The sequence below is a fragment of the Chenopodium album genome, chromosome 20, assembly GCF_948465745.1.
Source record: "Chenopodium album chromosome 20, dcCheAlbu1.1, whole genome shotgun sequence".
NCBI lineage: Eukaryota > Viridiplantae > Streptophyta > Magnoliopsida > Caryophyllales > Amaranthaceae > Chenopodium > Chenopodium album.
The window spans coordinates 29,472,645-29,484,538 of NC_137853.1; the positions used below are offsets into that span (position 1 = coordinate 29,472,645).

At 35.7% G+C, this 11,894-nt stretch overlaps 2 protein-coding genes and 1 long non-coding RNA gene across 3 annotated transcripts; 1 reads left to right on the forward strand and 2 right to left on the reverse strand.

The window, feature by feature from the left end:
• The first annotated feature begins 262 nt into the window (after positions 1-262).
• On the forward strand, positions 263-5,232 carry LOC145596589 (SWI/SNF complex subunit SWI3A-like). Its single transcript, XM_081652780.1, has 7 exons — positions 263-430; positions 539-1,098; positions 1,965-2,528; positions 3,523-3,692; positions 3,774-3,820; positions 4,465-4,628; positions 4,780-5,232. Exons 1-7 carry the CDS (start codon positions 316-318, stop codon positions 4,948-4,950), a joined length of 1,791 nt encoding a protein of 596 aa, XP_081508906.1. The 5' UTR covers positions 263-315; the 3' UTR covers positions 4,951-5,232.
• LOC145596592 (uncharacterized) lies at positions 5,167-7,892 on the reverse strand. The gene is made up of 6 exons (XR_014103265.1): positions 7,459-7,892; positions 7,059-7,170; positions 6,906-6,973; positions 6,250-6,770; positions 5,885-5,989; positions 5,167-5,685 (listed from the first exon to the last, which is right to left on the reverse strand). It is a non-coding gene; the product is annotated as an uncharacterized LOC145596592 (long non-coding RNA).
• A 334-nt stretch (positions 7,893-8,226) lies between these two features.
• LOC145596591 (transcription factor TCP20-like) lies at positions 8,227-9,499 on the reverse strand. The gene has a single exon (XM_081652781.1). The coding sequence runs from the start codon at positions 9,369-9,371 to the stop codon at positions 8,427-8,429; it is 945 nt and encodes a 314-aa protein (XP_081508907.1). The 5' UTR covers positions 9,372-9,499; the 3' UTR covers positions 8,227-8,426.
• Positions 9,500-11,894: the final 2,395 nt, after the last annotated feature.

Genomic DNA, 11,894 nt, shown 5'->3' on the forward strand with positions numbered 1-11,894 from the left:
AAATATCTTTAGTTATCACTTAATCACTTATCAATATGTAAAAATTATAAAACTTGATACCATGAAATTATATCGACAATTCTAACAAGACCTCACGTGCTAACGTGCCTATGTTTTACCGTCAATATAAATCACAAAAGCGAGTCAAAAGTAGAATATGTGTATTTATATAGTACATGTCATTATGTCAACTTAAAAACGGAGAAAAGTAATTAACGAGCACCAATAACTAACACAGCCTAAGGTACAACAAGGTCACAAGTCTAACACAAGTAGTTAACCACACAACTCGTAAAAAAATTGGGAGTGTTTAACATGGAGCCGAACCCAGATCGTCTCCCACTTTCATCGTCGTCTTCTTTTAAATCCTCTTCTCTTCCCCCCGACATTTCCTCTCACCTCGACCTCTACACTATCCCCAGTCATTCCTGTACTCTCTCTTTCTCTCTCCTCATCTTAAACCCTAACTTTTCAAATCCCCCATTTCCCAATTTCCAATTTTCTAACCTTAATTTTGTTTTGTTTGTTCTTGTTGCAGTTTGGTTTTCATGGGATTCAATCCACGACACAGAAAGAATCGAATTGAGGGAGTTTTTCGATGGGAGTTCATTCACAAGAACCCCCAAAATCTACAAGGAATACAGGGATTTCATCATTTGTAAGTATAGGGAAGATCCTTCTAGAAGGCTCACATTCACCGAGGTTCGTAAATCATTAGTGGGTGATGTTTGTATTCTTAATAAAGTGTTTAATTTCTTGGATAAATGGGGTTTGATTAATTTTGGAGCTCCGCCGCCACCGCCGCCGCCGTCGGTGGTGGCGGAAGGGGTGGATGAGGAGGTGAAGGTGAGGGTTGAAGAGGGACCCCCAATTGGGGTTCGGGTTGTCGGAACCCCGAATACTTTGAAACCATTGAAGGAACCGCTGTCCACCTCCGGTGCCAATGATGGTGGTGGTGGTGGTGGGGTTGATAATGGGTTTAAGTTGCCGCCATTGGCTTCGTATTCGGTTGTTTTCGAGGATTTGGAGGGAGAGAAAGGGGTGGTATGTGGGAATTGTAAGGAGAAGTGTGAATCCAAGTACTATGAATGCACTAAGGTAATCTATTCTTTCTTGTTTTTATGATTATTTTGGATTGATTTCTATTGAGTTTGCTATATTTGCATTGAGTTTTAATTGTACATGTTGTTAGGACTTGTTACTAGTGATGGAAATTGGCTAGAGTTTTTGGTTGATTAATTACTTCTCAGGTTTGAGGAGCATTCAATCATTCATACTATCAAGCTTCCGAAACTGTAGGATTTATATTTGAAAATTTGATTTTATATTGAAAATGTTAATGATTATCATTGAACTATTGTTAATTTGTTAGTTAAAACATAATATATAGGTTTTGTATGATATATGATCATATGTGGTTAGTGTTGATGGAAATTTTGCCTAGAGATGAGACTTGCACTTATGGTGGAATCTGGTAGTGTAATATTGTGACATATTTATACATATTCCGAACCATAGAAGCTCTATTTCAAGCTAATGAAGGTGGTGAATACATTAGGAAGTCAATGTTGGGTCCTGTTCTATGACTGAGCCTGCTAGTTGGTTCATTCTGTTAATTCAAACAAATGTGTCATATCTTCTTAGGGCCAATTATGTGAGATTACTTTGGAGGGCCGATGTAATCACTTTACACTTCATTTCACTGAAGTTTGTTAGCCATGGTAGATTGAATTATTTGATGAAAAGAAGAGAAACAGTGTTAATGAGCCTTAGTCTGCAAAATAGGGGAGAGAGATAGAGTAACAAGAAGAAAAAAAAAAGCTCCCAGCAGTTTATTTTTGACAGTTGCCTCTATGGACTGCTGGGAGACCCTTCCTCCCACCATTGTTTGGCTCAATTTTTAATTTTTGAAATATAATTGATGTACTTCTGAACATATTGTCATAGAATGCTACTTTAAGCAGGATAAAAGTATACTATGCTTGAAGTGCTTTGAGAAAGGTGAACATGGAGAAAACAAATCTTCAGATGATTTCAAGTTAAATGACAGTATAGAAAGCAGTGTTGATCAAGGTGGTGTGTGGACTGAGTCAGAGACACTTCTTCTTTTGGAAGCCATCCTGAAGCACGGAGATGATTGGGAACTTGTTGCTCAAAATGTGAAGACCAAAACAAAACTTGAATGTATTTCACGGCTTATTGAGTTGCCATTTGGGGAGCTCATGCTGGGTTCCTCGGGAAAGTTGTCTGGCAGGGCTCTTGATGCTAGTCAAGAGCAGAATGATGCTGGTCAAGAGCAGAAGGCCTCTAGTCTTTACCAAGAAAATAGCAAGATGGAGCTTTGCCATCATCAGGATAATCACCATGAGAATAATCAACATCTGGAGAATAATAATCATAAGGAAGAGAATAATCATCAGCAGGAAATTGTTGTGAGAGAAAATACCGAGGAGATCGAGAACCTGGAGCCTCCTTTGAAGAAAAGTCGCTTTGACTCTTCAGATCCTAGTAGATCTTTAATGGAGCAGGTTAGTGCATTTAATTACAAAGGTTTCTACCAATTTTCTTGTTTGCTTTTACCATAATTGAACTCTACAGGACGGCTAAGAACAGTAAAATTTATGTTGCTCATGGGTTATGACAGTCAAACATATCCAATCTTATCCCTTGTTATTGCAAACTGTTTCTGTTACGCCTAAGCACTGGGTTGGAAGTCCACGGGAGTATCTAGCTACTTTAAGATACAAATTTGAATAGAAATTTTTGTCTTCGCTTCTTAACACATACCCTTCTTTTTCACCTTCATTTGTCACTAGAATTTTCATGCGCTGCGCTTGACCTCCATTAATGGCATTTCCAAAATTATTGGATTAGCGTAAATGAAATGGAGGAATGGGTTACTTGAGAGCTGTTCTTGACCTTGAGCTCTTCTTGTAGGCTCCAGTAATTAGGGTGAAATTTCAGTTTCTATTTAGTTAGGGTGTATGTGCTTTTGCGCTTATCCTCAAGAGCAAAACCCCTTACAGAGAACTAGCTTTCTTTAATTCAGAAGCTGGACAATGCTTTATTTGGTTCTTGGTAAATTCTTCTCTTGCATGTATGCATATATGCATATACAATTGCATTGACCATTGTCAAATAAACATACATGTTTTTGACATCATGAAACAAAGCTTAGAGACATTAAGTTGTATGGCAAATTCTATAGTTTTCTGTAGTTAAATACATATATTTTCTTAAAAAAAAAACATGTTATTTCTGATTTGAGATCCTGGCTCTTTTTCATTTTTTTCGGAGAGGTAAGGGGGAAGTGCACGTGGCCTTATCAGGGATTATAAACAACTATAGAAAGATTAATAGCTCATGATTTCAAAAGCTTTGTCTTCCTTAACAAATAAGAAACATAGGTTGTAACCAAGGTTCTCGATTTATTCTCTTATAATTTAAGCTTTAAATTTCCCCTGTAGTGACTAGTAACTCTGCTCATTTGTGGTGATTTTTTATGTTATTTTTTAAAATCAGGTAGCTCTCATTTCTACCATGGTTGCTCCTCAAATAACAGCCACAGCTGCTGATGCTGCAGTTTCAGTTCTATGTGATGGAAATCCCTTGTTGAGGGAGATTTTCTATTCAGATGACCATATTTCCATAGACACGCATAAATGCGGCAATCTTGATATGGAAATGGAAAGGTATCTAGTTCCTTTCTTTACAGACTCAGAATTATAATGCTCTTTGATTATTTATCAATGCTTTCTTACTGAAACTTCCAGGGCTTTTCAATCTGAAGATCAAGAAATGGACACTTCTCATCCTTCAGGTATTTACACACTATTTTATGACTGAATCACCATATTGTATATGAAAAGGGGGCTTGCCAATTGCCACGTTGATATAAACACAAAAAAAAAAAAAAAAAAAACAAAATTCAGTTGGCATATTGGTATATACATATAGCTAAATATACGTAATTATTACCAAAAGTGAGGGAAAGGGTGTGTGCATCTCACTTTATCGTTACCATCTATTTTCTCCAGTTGTACTTCTCTCTTTTCTCCTGATTTGTAGTAACTTGCTAAAAGCAACACCTAATGACTCCACTTCCCTTGTTTGGTTTGTAACACTTTTTGTCCAGCTACTCTCTCAGATGAAGAGGATGTTGTTTACAAGTTTCCCTTATTTTTTTAATTACTTTTTTGTTCCACCCTCTCTATTTTCCGCCACCAAATATAATATTGGTATGATTTTGCAGAATATTGCAACCTTGTAATTTCAGTCCATTATATGACCTTTGACTAGTCGGTACCCCTGACCATATTTAGAAGGGGTGGGTATGTACCATATTAGGTGTGTAGGATAATGGTCCAAGTATTGGGGTTTGTTTGCTTTGTGAGACGTACTTATCCTATCCTCAATGTTTCCTTTGAATATCTGTTATCTCAGTCAATCAAATGCCTTTTGTAGAGATTGACAAATCATCGCAAATGGGAGATTCTATCCCTATAGCACTACGGATGAGAGCAGCAGTTGCTACAGCACTTGGAGCAGCAGCTGCTCATGCCAAAATATTGGCTGACCAGGAAGAGAGGGAGATTGAACATATGATGGCCTTCATTATTGAGGCCCAGGTAGAAACTTTTATCACAAATTCCTCAATTCTTTGAACTTGTTTTGATGAACAATGAACTTCAGTTTTATATAATACTCCTGACAAATTATTCACCCTTTTCTCATTTTTCGCTTCTTTTATGCCTATATTTTTTTGTGAATGCTGAGCAGTTGAAGAAATTGCAATGCAAAGTGAAGTGCATGGAAGATCTAGAAGACATTATGGAGAAGGAACATGTACTATTAGAGGAGTCAAAAGATGATATAATTGAACAGAGAGTGGCCACTTTGCGAAAATGTTTTGACGCCGGAATATCCCGTCCAAGGGATCATAATGTGTAAAAATTGCAGTCAGGTAGTCTAAAACACCTGTGATTCTGGTAATGCTTCTGCTTTGAAGAAAATGAATCAAAGCTTTTGGCTGGCTTCCAGGAATACAAAGCTCCCGTCACTACCTCTTCTTTGTAATGCTATGGGAGGTAGAAATTTGATCTCCTCCGTGTTGTATCCATAAAACCTTTCATTTACAACTGACCATCAAGTTTGAGTACAATTGAATATTTGTTCTTCAAAATGCAAACAGATAATGTAAAGATTAAATTATGTTGCTTTTACATGTTCGTTTTACTTCACCTAATCACATCACCAAGAGCAGAACTTAGTGATATTATTGTTTAAAAATTCACAGTGAGCTATTAACAACATTGGTCACCCCTAAATTCAATGATTACATGGTATGAAAATACAGTATCAACCTTATCGTGCAAAACAGTTGGCTGTGAAGATATCGTGTATTAGTGCAGCTAGACGCCTCATTGGGTTACCAAACAAGAAGCCTTTAGCTTTCTGTTGGAGTCCTATGGGACTGCACCGGCTATTTTTCGCCTGTAGCATGCTTTCTCCTATCTGCTCCTGTATCATATCAATAGTCCGCTGATCAACAGCTTTACCACTATTATCAGTGACCCAATATATATGTTTTACTTCCGCATCAACAGTAGAAATTTGTGGTGGACAGTCATAATTTTAGACAATTGTATCAGCTGACCGTCAAAGCAAAATTCTTCCTCAACCCCCCTGCAGAATGAGTAGCCATTTTAGATTCTTTCAAGCTTAACATCATAGTCTCCTACTTGAGAAAATGAGAAAGAAGCATTGAACAGTTTGCCGTAGCAATTAGCATGGAGAAATGTCAAATCCAATTAGTCTATATGTAATCTTGAGGTCACCTCTGAGTCTCTCAAAAAAAAAAAAAAAAAAAACAAAAAAATGTCACCTCTGAGTCTGGGCTGTTAATGGTTTGGTCAAGAGCTTCCTCCAGTTCCTCACGTTCCTTAATTCTGCTGATTGAGCGCCCATTGACGTCTCTAACGTAGTATTCCTGCGTTTGTAGGAAGATAAGTATCTTATACACCTTGTGGGACTGTATTCCACTAATTATAAGTGGTTCTCAAAGCCTCATGCTACCATGAACAATAGTTACACCAAATGAGAGAAAATGAGAAATCAGTGATCATGACACAGCTGCACTAGAATATGATAACCATTCAGTTACATAAAAAACAAGCCTTGTGATAGACATCATGAACTTGAAATTGCCAAAATTGAAACACAAGACTAGTACAATTATACCATACGTACCTGAAAAGTTTTTATCTTTCCTACTGCTACGGATCCGTGAAACACTACATATTGCATAACCATAAGAGTACTTGTTGTATCAAGCAAGAGTTTTACTCTGTTGTCAGACTGTATGTCTACGCGCGTATAGTCTCTCTAACTGCAGTTTGATGCAGTGACACGTGTCCTTGAACACCTGTCTTCAACATTCCAATTCTCCGCAGATCCGAACTTGACAGACGGTTCAATTATATGACCCAAATCTTTCTTGATCCCGGATAGCTTTTTGCTGTCATTGGTTTTTAATCCTGTAGATTCATCTACAACCTTGATCATTGCTGAAGCATGATGCTTATGAGTCCACAAGTCAGCATTAACAATACGAACTCCATGGTGCGCTAAAAGCCTAAAATCTCAGACAACTCATACAGTAACCCTGGCCTGTCAATACCACTCAACAAAATCATAGTATACCCTTGATCTGGCAACACTTCAACGGTCTCATATGCGGAATTGAACAAACATCTTTTAGCTGCAAGAGCCTGTAGCATTGATGTAAATGCTATATCAGAAAGGGTTTGTCAGAGGAACGAGCTTATAACTAGTTGAAATGGCAAAAGGTCAGGTCATCATTATATTAGTCCTGAGAGAAAGTTTGTGAATGTTTAGAATCTTGCCTGGCGTAAATGGTCAATAAGTCCATCACCTTGAATTTTCTGCCCATACTCATCCGTGACATGAAACACTAGTAAATCAGACGTATATTCAGAAGGGCATCATAAACCTGTGAAAATTGATTGCTAGTTAAACAAGCTAGTTGTTTTACTCACCATCCATGAACCATCCATCCTCGCTTGAAACATAAGCTTTAGTCAATATGAGACTAAAATCGGTGAGGGTTTGGATTGTTTCGAAAAGAATCTCATGCCTTGCACTGCTAACCTGAATATGACCGAAACTTCAAGCTTTCAGATACATCAAACTGTTAGTCCTCTATAATATGATATCCTAACATGTATAAAAACTACAATAGGTGTTATTCCTTGGCCTACAAACATATTCTTGATCGACAACCAAAATAGTAAAAGGCCGATTATTATGCATCCTTTGGGGACAACGGGACATATTCTGCATTTCCAATTTAGGAGATGTTGAGCTAGTTCTCTAAAGATGCAAAATAAACCATTTATAAAGATAAAACAAAGGCTGGAAATTTAAGGATTTATCTACCTGTACTATAGTGGCACTCTCAGAAGTATCATTGTCAATTATTACCCTGCAATGAAACCAAAAGCCAAATCATGTGGGAATATCATAAACAATTGTAGGTTAAGTAGGAAAGACGAAACCTGAAAATAAAACGTTTTTTATACAAAAGATTCCCAGGAAGACACATAAGGCCAACAAATCTATAATTAAAAAAAAAAATGAATGGGAATCCTAAAAGATCAAATTCCCAAAACATATCAGACATATTTCTAATCAAAGAGAAGGATACGAAATTCCACGAAAACAAAGCAACAAACAAAAGGAGAAGATTAGTATTGAAGGATAACATATGCACACCATTTATTCTGATCTTGAGATGTTACCATTTTGTGCAAAGTTTATAACCAGAAATAGGAATTCAAGAAAACCAGCTTCAAATTGTTTTTGTGCAAGAAAAAAACTACCTTGAGGAATGTTTTTAGTACTTATAACATTGCAAATTTGCCAATATACTTAGACTACTTCAAGAGTTCCACAGCTTCACTCGAACTCGAAAAATATTGAAAATGAAATCCAAGCATTTGTTGCTGTGAAGATATGATAAAATAACTTAAGTCAAAAAGATAATTTAAATAAACAAAAATTTGTACTATAAACATTAAAAAAAATTCAATAAAAGGAGAAAGAAGAGAAAAATCACTACCTTAAATATAAAAGTTTAGGACAGTTCTGATAATCCCCATGAAAGTTGTAAAAGGGGCACACACACAACAACCAAGAAGCCAAAGATAATCAAATCATAATCTAAAAAATTGGATTTAAATAAGAATTAAATGCAACCCTCTTAATCCTTTTTTTTTTTCCGAAAATGAAAACATTCCTCAACAATCCCCCTATTTCCACAATTCACAAAACATACTTACAATATATATAAACCAAAAACAAAAATAAAATGCAAACAAACAACAAAGAAAGCAAGCAATATGAATTCATTGCTCTCTTGAGTTGTCATCATTTGAATGCGATTGCAAGTGCTGCTGCTGATGCGGGTGCACGGTTTCAGCAGCAGCAGCAGCACCCGAATTATTTTGTTCATGATCCTGCGCTTGGTGATGATGCTGTTGTTGTTGGTGCTGCTGCTGCTGATATATTTGTCCAATAACACCACCATGCCCGTCTTGCGAAAGCCCGAGTTGAAGGCCAGGAACCTGAGTTCCCCGAGCCAAAATCGGAGTAAAACTCAGTAAACCCATATTAGCAGTAGGCATTCCAACTCCTTGCAATTGAAAATTTGTAACATAACCAGAATTTTGACTAACTAAATTCGAGGCAGTAGCAGAACACCCATCAAAAACCTGTGCATACCCACTTCCAATAGACGGCCAAATTGATTGAGATCTTCCCAAACCATCACCAAAACTCGCCCAATTCGCCCGATTCCCAACCTCAACACCAGCCCTCAATTCATTCATCTTGGCGTGCAATCCCAACGATACAGACGCGCCCTGTGGCGACACAGACGATGCCCCAGAAGCCGAGGCGGTAAGAAACGAAGCAGGAATTGTTCCAGAGCCAGTAGCAGCAACGATCGCAGGTTCAGCCTGTTGAAGCAGCCATTGAATAGTTTCACCGTCAGTTTTATGACCCAATTCTCTTGTTAACTGAAAAACTCTTGCAGCACAAAGTGCAGGCATTCTGATTCTTCGGCTTCGGCCATCAACCTTTGTGTGTCTGTCTTTGTTAGACGTTCGCTTTGGCGCTAACGGCTGTTGATGTTGTTGTTGTTGTTGCGACTTCTTCTGAAGCTCGTCTTTGCTGTTGCTGCTGTTGCTGGTTGTGGTTGTTGCTGTTGTTGTGGTAGATGAGATGTTTAAGAGTTGATGATGTTGTAAGTGATGTTGTTTTTCTTCTGGGTTGTTTCTGTTGTCATCCATGTCTGCTTCTGTGGATGGATGTGGGTGTGTGTGTGAAAGATGAGAGAGAAAGAGAGTGAGTGAGTAATAGAGAGTATAAAATTAAATAAATAAAATGAATAAAATAAAATGAAATTTACAATATGATTTTGTTTGTGGCTACTATGAATGAAAGATGGTTTTTGGGTTAATTTGGAAAAAGATAGAGGGAGGACCCCTCTAGACTTTGGAAGGCCTACTTGACAAAACTTTGCCTTTGCTTCATTTTTGGCTTTTTTATAAAAATAAATTATTTGGTGTTTTATGTTGGAGAAACAAATTTAAATAATGTTTTAGGTATGAAGGGCTATAAAATGTGAACTATTTAATCATATTTAATTGGTTACTTGGATTTGAGGGAGATTGTTTTCTTTTAATATGTTTGATCGAGATATAATAGAGGTGATCAATTATAATCCGCTAGTCCGGTCCGATTTGGCTAGAAAAATTGAAGGGGTTGGGCAAGTCTATATATACATTTTTAGTTAAAAACTCAAACCTGACCCGAAAAAATTCAAAAAGTCCTCCACTTTTGGGCGAGTTTGGGCATAACTTATAATGTTTAAGGCCTGACTCGATGACTCAGTCCGGTCCAAATTTTTTATCATGTCTAACATATATGAAAGTTGAAAAGGAATATTTATTTAAATGTGATAAGTATAATAGACATCAAAACCAACTAATATATGCTAAATTGAATAAGATGCATTCTACTTAGACAAAAACATTAAAAAGCATATTTAGATCGAGTATTAATAAGTGAATCAATGGTGAACTGGTGATAAAGATAAAGTGAGGTATCCTGGTAAATCCGCTTGATGGGTTATAAAGCTATTTCTTGCTAGTTTATCCTAACACTGTTCTCTAAATAACCTTTACAATAAAATATGTTTATTGTAGAAATTATAGCACCTTTTGATTTAAACTATGAAGTGTTTTTACAATTTTTACTACAGTAGAAACTTTATTGTAGAATATTTGTCTATTAACTCTACATGGAACCAATAGCTTTAAAATTAACTTATGAGTGAAGATCTAACAAAAGTATTTGTCATCTTTATTAGATCAAAATTTTAATTAAAAGAAAATTCAAGCATCCCATTATCAAGTTAGTGCTTAATATTATTTCAATATAACTCTCTTATTTAATTGGTTAAGATAAAGTATATGCTTTAAAGATAAGATGTGTTTTTTTTTTCCTCATTCATTTATGAAGTGACATAAAATTTAGAAATTTGATTGCAATACATACGTACTCTATATTTTGCCTAATAATTTTCTATTTGTATAAATATATGTGTCTTATTTAGTCAAAAAAGGAATAAAATAAAAGTGAATTATATTAGTTAAACCAAATGAAAATATAAAGTAAGTAGGATTTAAATAAACGAAGATAATACTAGTTACTTACCTCATAAATCAAATATAAAATTACAAATCATTGAATAATAAGTCTCATTTAACTAAACTAGACCAACTTTTTAGCAAAGAAGAACTTTTATACACATAATACATTCAAACTCAGCTCATACAAGCACGTACCATTTCTCGCAACTTTACCAAACAAACCACTCGTAATGGTTATGTGACATAGTTTGTTTGTAATGACCTAATGATCTATTATAGTAAGATAACCAACTTACCACCTAAGAGGGAGTAAGAAGTGAGTAAGATCAAGTGGGGTTTAATCTTTTTGACACATGATTGAAAATTTTTTTTACTAAGCATGAACAATATTTAACAAGATACCCCAATATTTCCATGATTGTAGCAGCAATGATTGGCTCTCCAATAAAAGACCCAACTGTCAATTGGAGAGACACACATGGAAAACCCTTATCATTTATTATTCTGTTTGGTGGTGTTCCACTCTTGGACCATCCTTCCCCACTTCTTCCACAAAAGCTTGAAAATTTTTTTCCACATTTTTTTTTAAAGTTTTTCTTTTTTTGTTTATTTAATTTTCTGATTCTCTCATATTTTAAATATTAGTGCTTTTATATTTGTTGATTATTAGGTAAATTTGAAGTACACATAAATATGAGTTTTAATTTGATTAATTGTGTACTGTAATAGTGATGTATGAAAAGTCTGTCACTATATAAGTAATAGTATATGTCTTTTATAGTGGAAGAAATTAGCACATGCTGCTACTGCTAACCATATTGACATGCTGACACCCAATAAATAGTGTTGATGTTAACTTATTATGAGTCCTCCATACGAGATTACGAGTAGCAATAAGAAATCTTTACTACTACGGAGTAATACTCTGTAGGGAGTTGGATTATTATTAAATCTGTTTTAGATATATTCGAGTCGGGTCATATTCATTTATTTTCATCAATTCATCCATATCGACGTGTTAATGTGGTTACGATTTATCTATTTATTTATTATATGGGTTAAAAGAGTTAGTTTGGATGATTTGGGTTGTATTATGTAAGCGTAAGTTTTGCTATATCATAACTGTTGTAAGGCCTTGTTTGGTTGATGTAGAAAGTA

Coding starts and splice junctions, on each gene's coding strand:
- LOC145596589 (XM_081652780.1), top strand. CDS start 316: ATGGAGCCGAACCCAGATCGTCTCCCACTTTCATCGTCGTCTTCTTTT. Junction 3,693..3,773: donor CTTGATATGGAAATGGAAAG/GTATCTAGTTCC, acceptor TGAAACTTCCAG/GGCTTTTCAATCTGAAGATC. Junction 4,629..4,779: donor CCTTCATTATTGAGGCCCAG/GTAGAAACTTTT, acceptor AATGCTGAGCAG/TTGAAGAAATTGCAATGCAA.
- LOC145596591 (XM_081652781.1), bottom strand. CDS start 9,371: ATGGATGACAACAGAAACAACCCAGAAGAAAAACAACATCACTTACAA.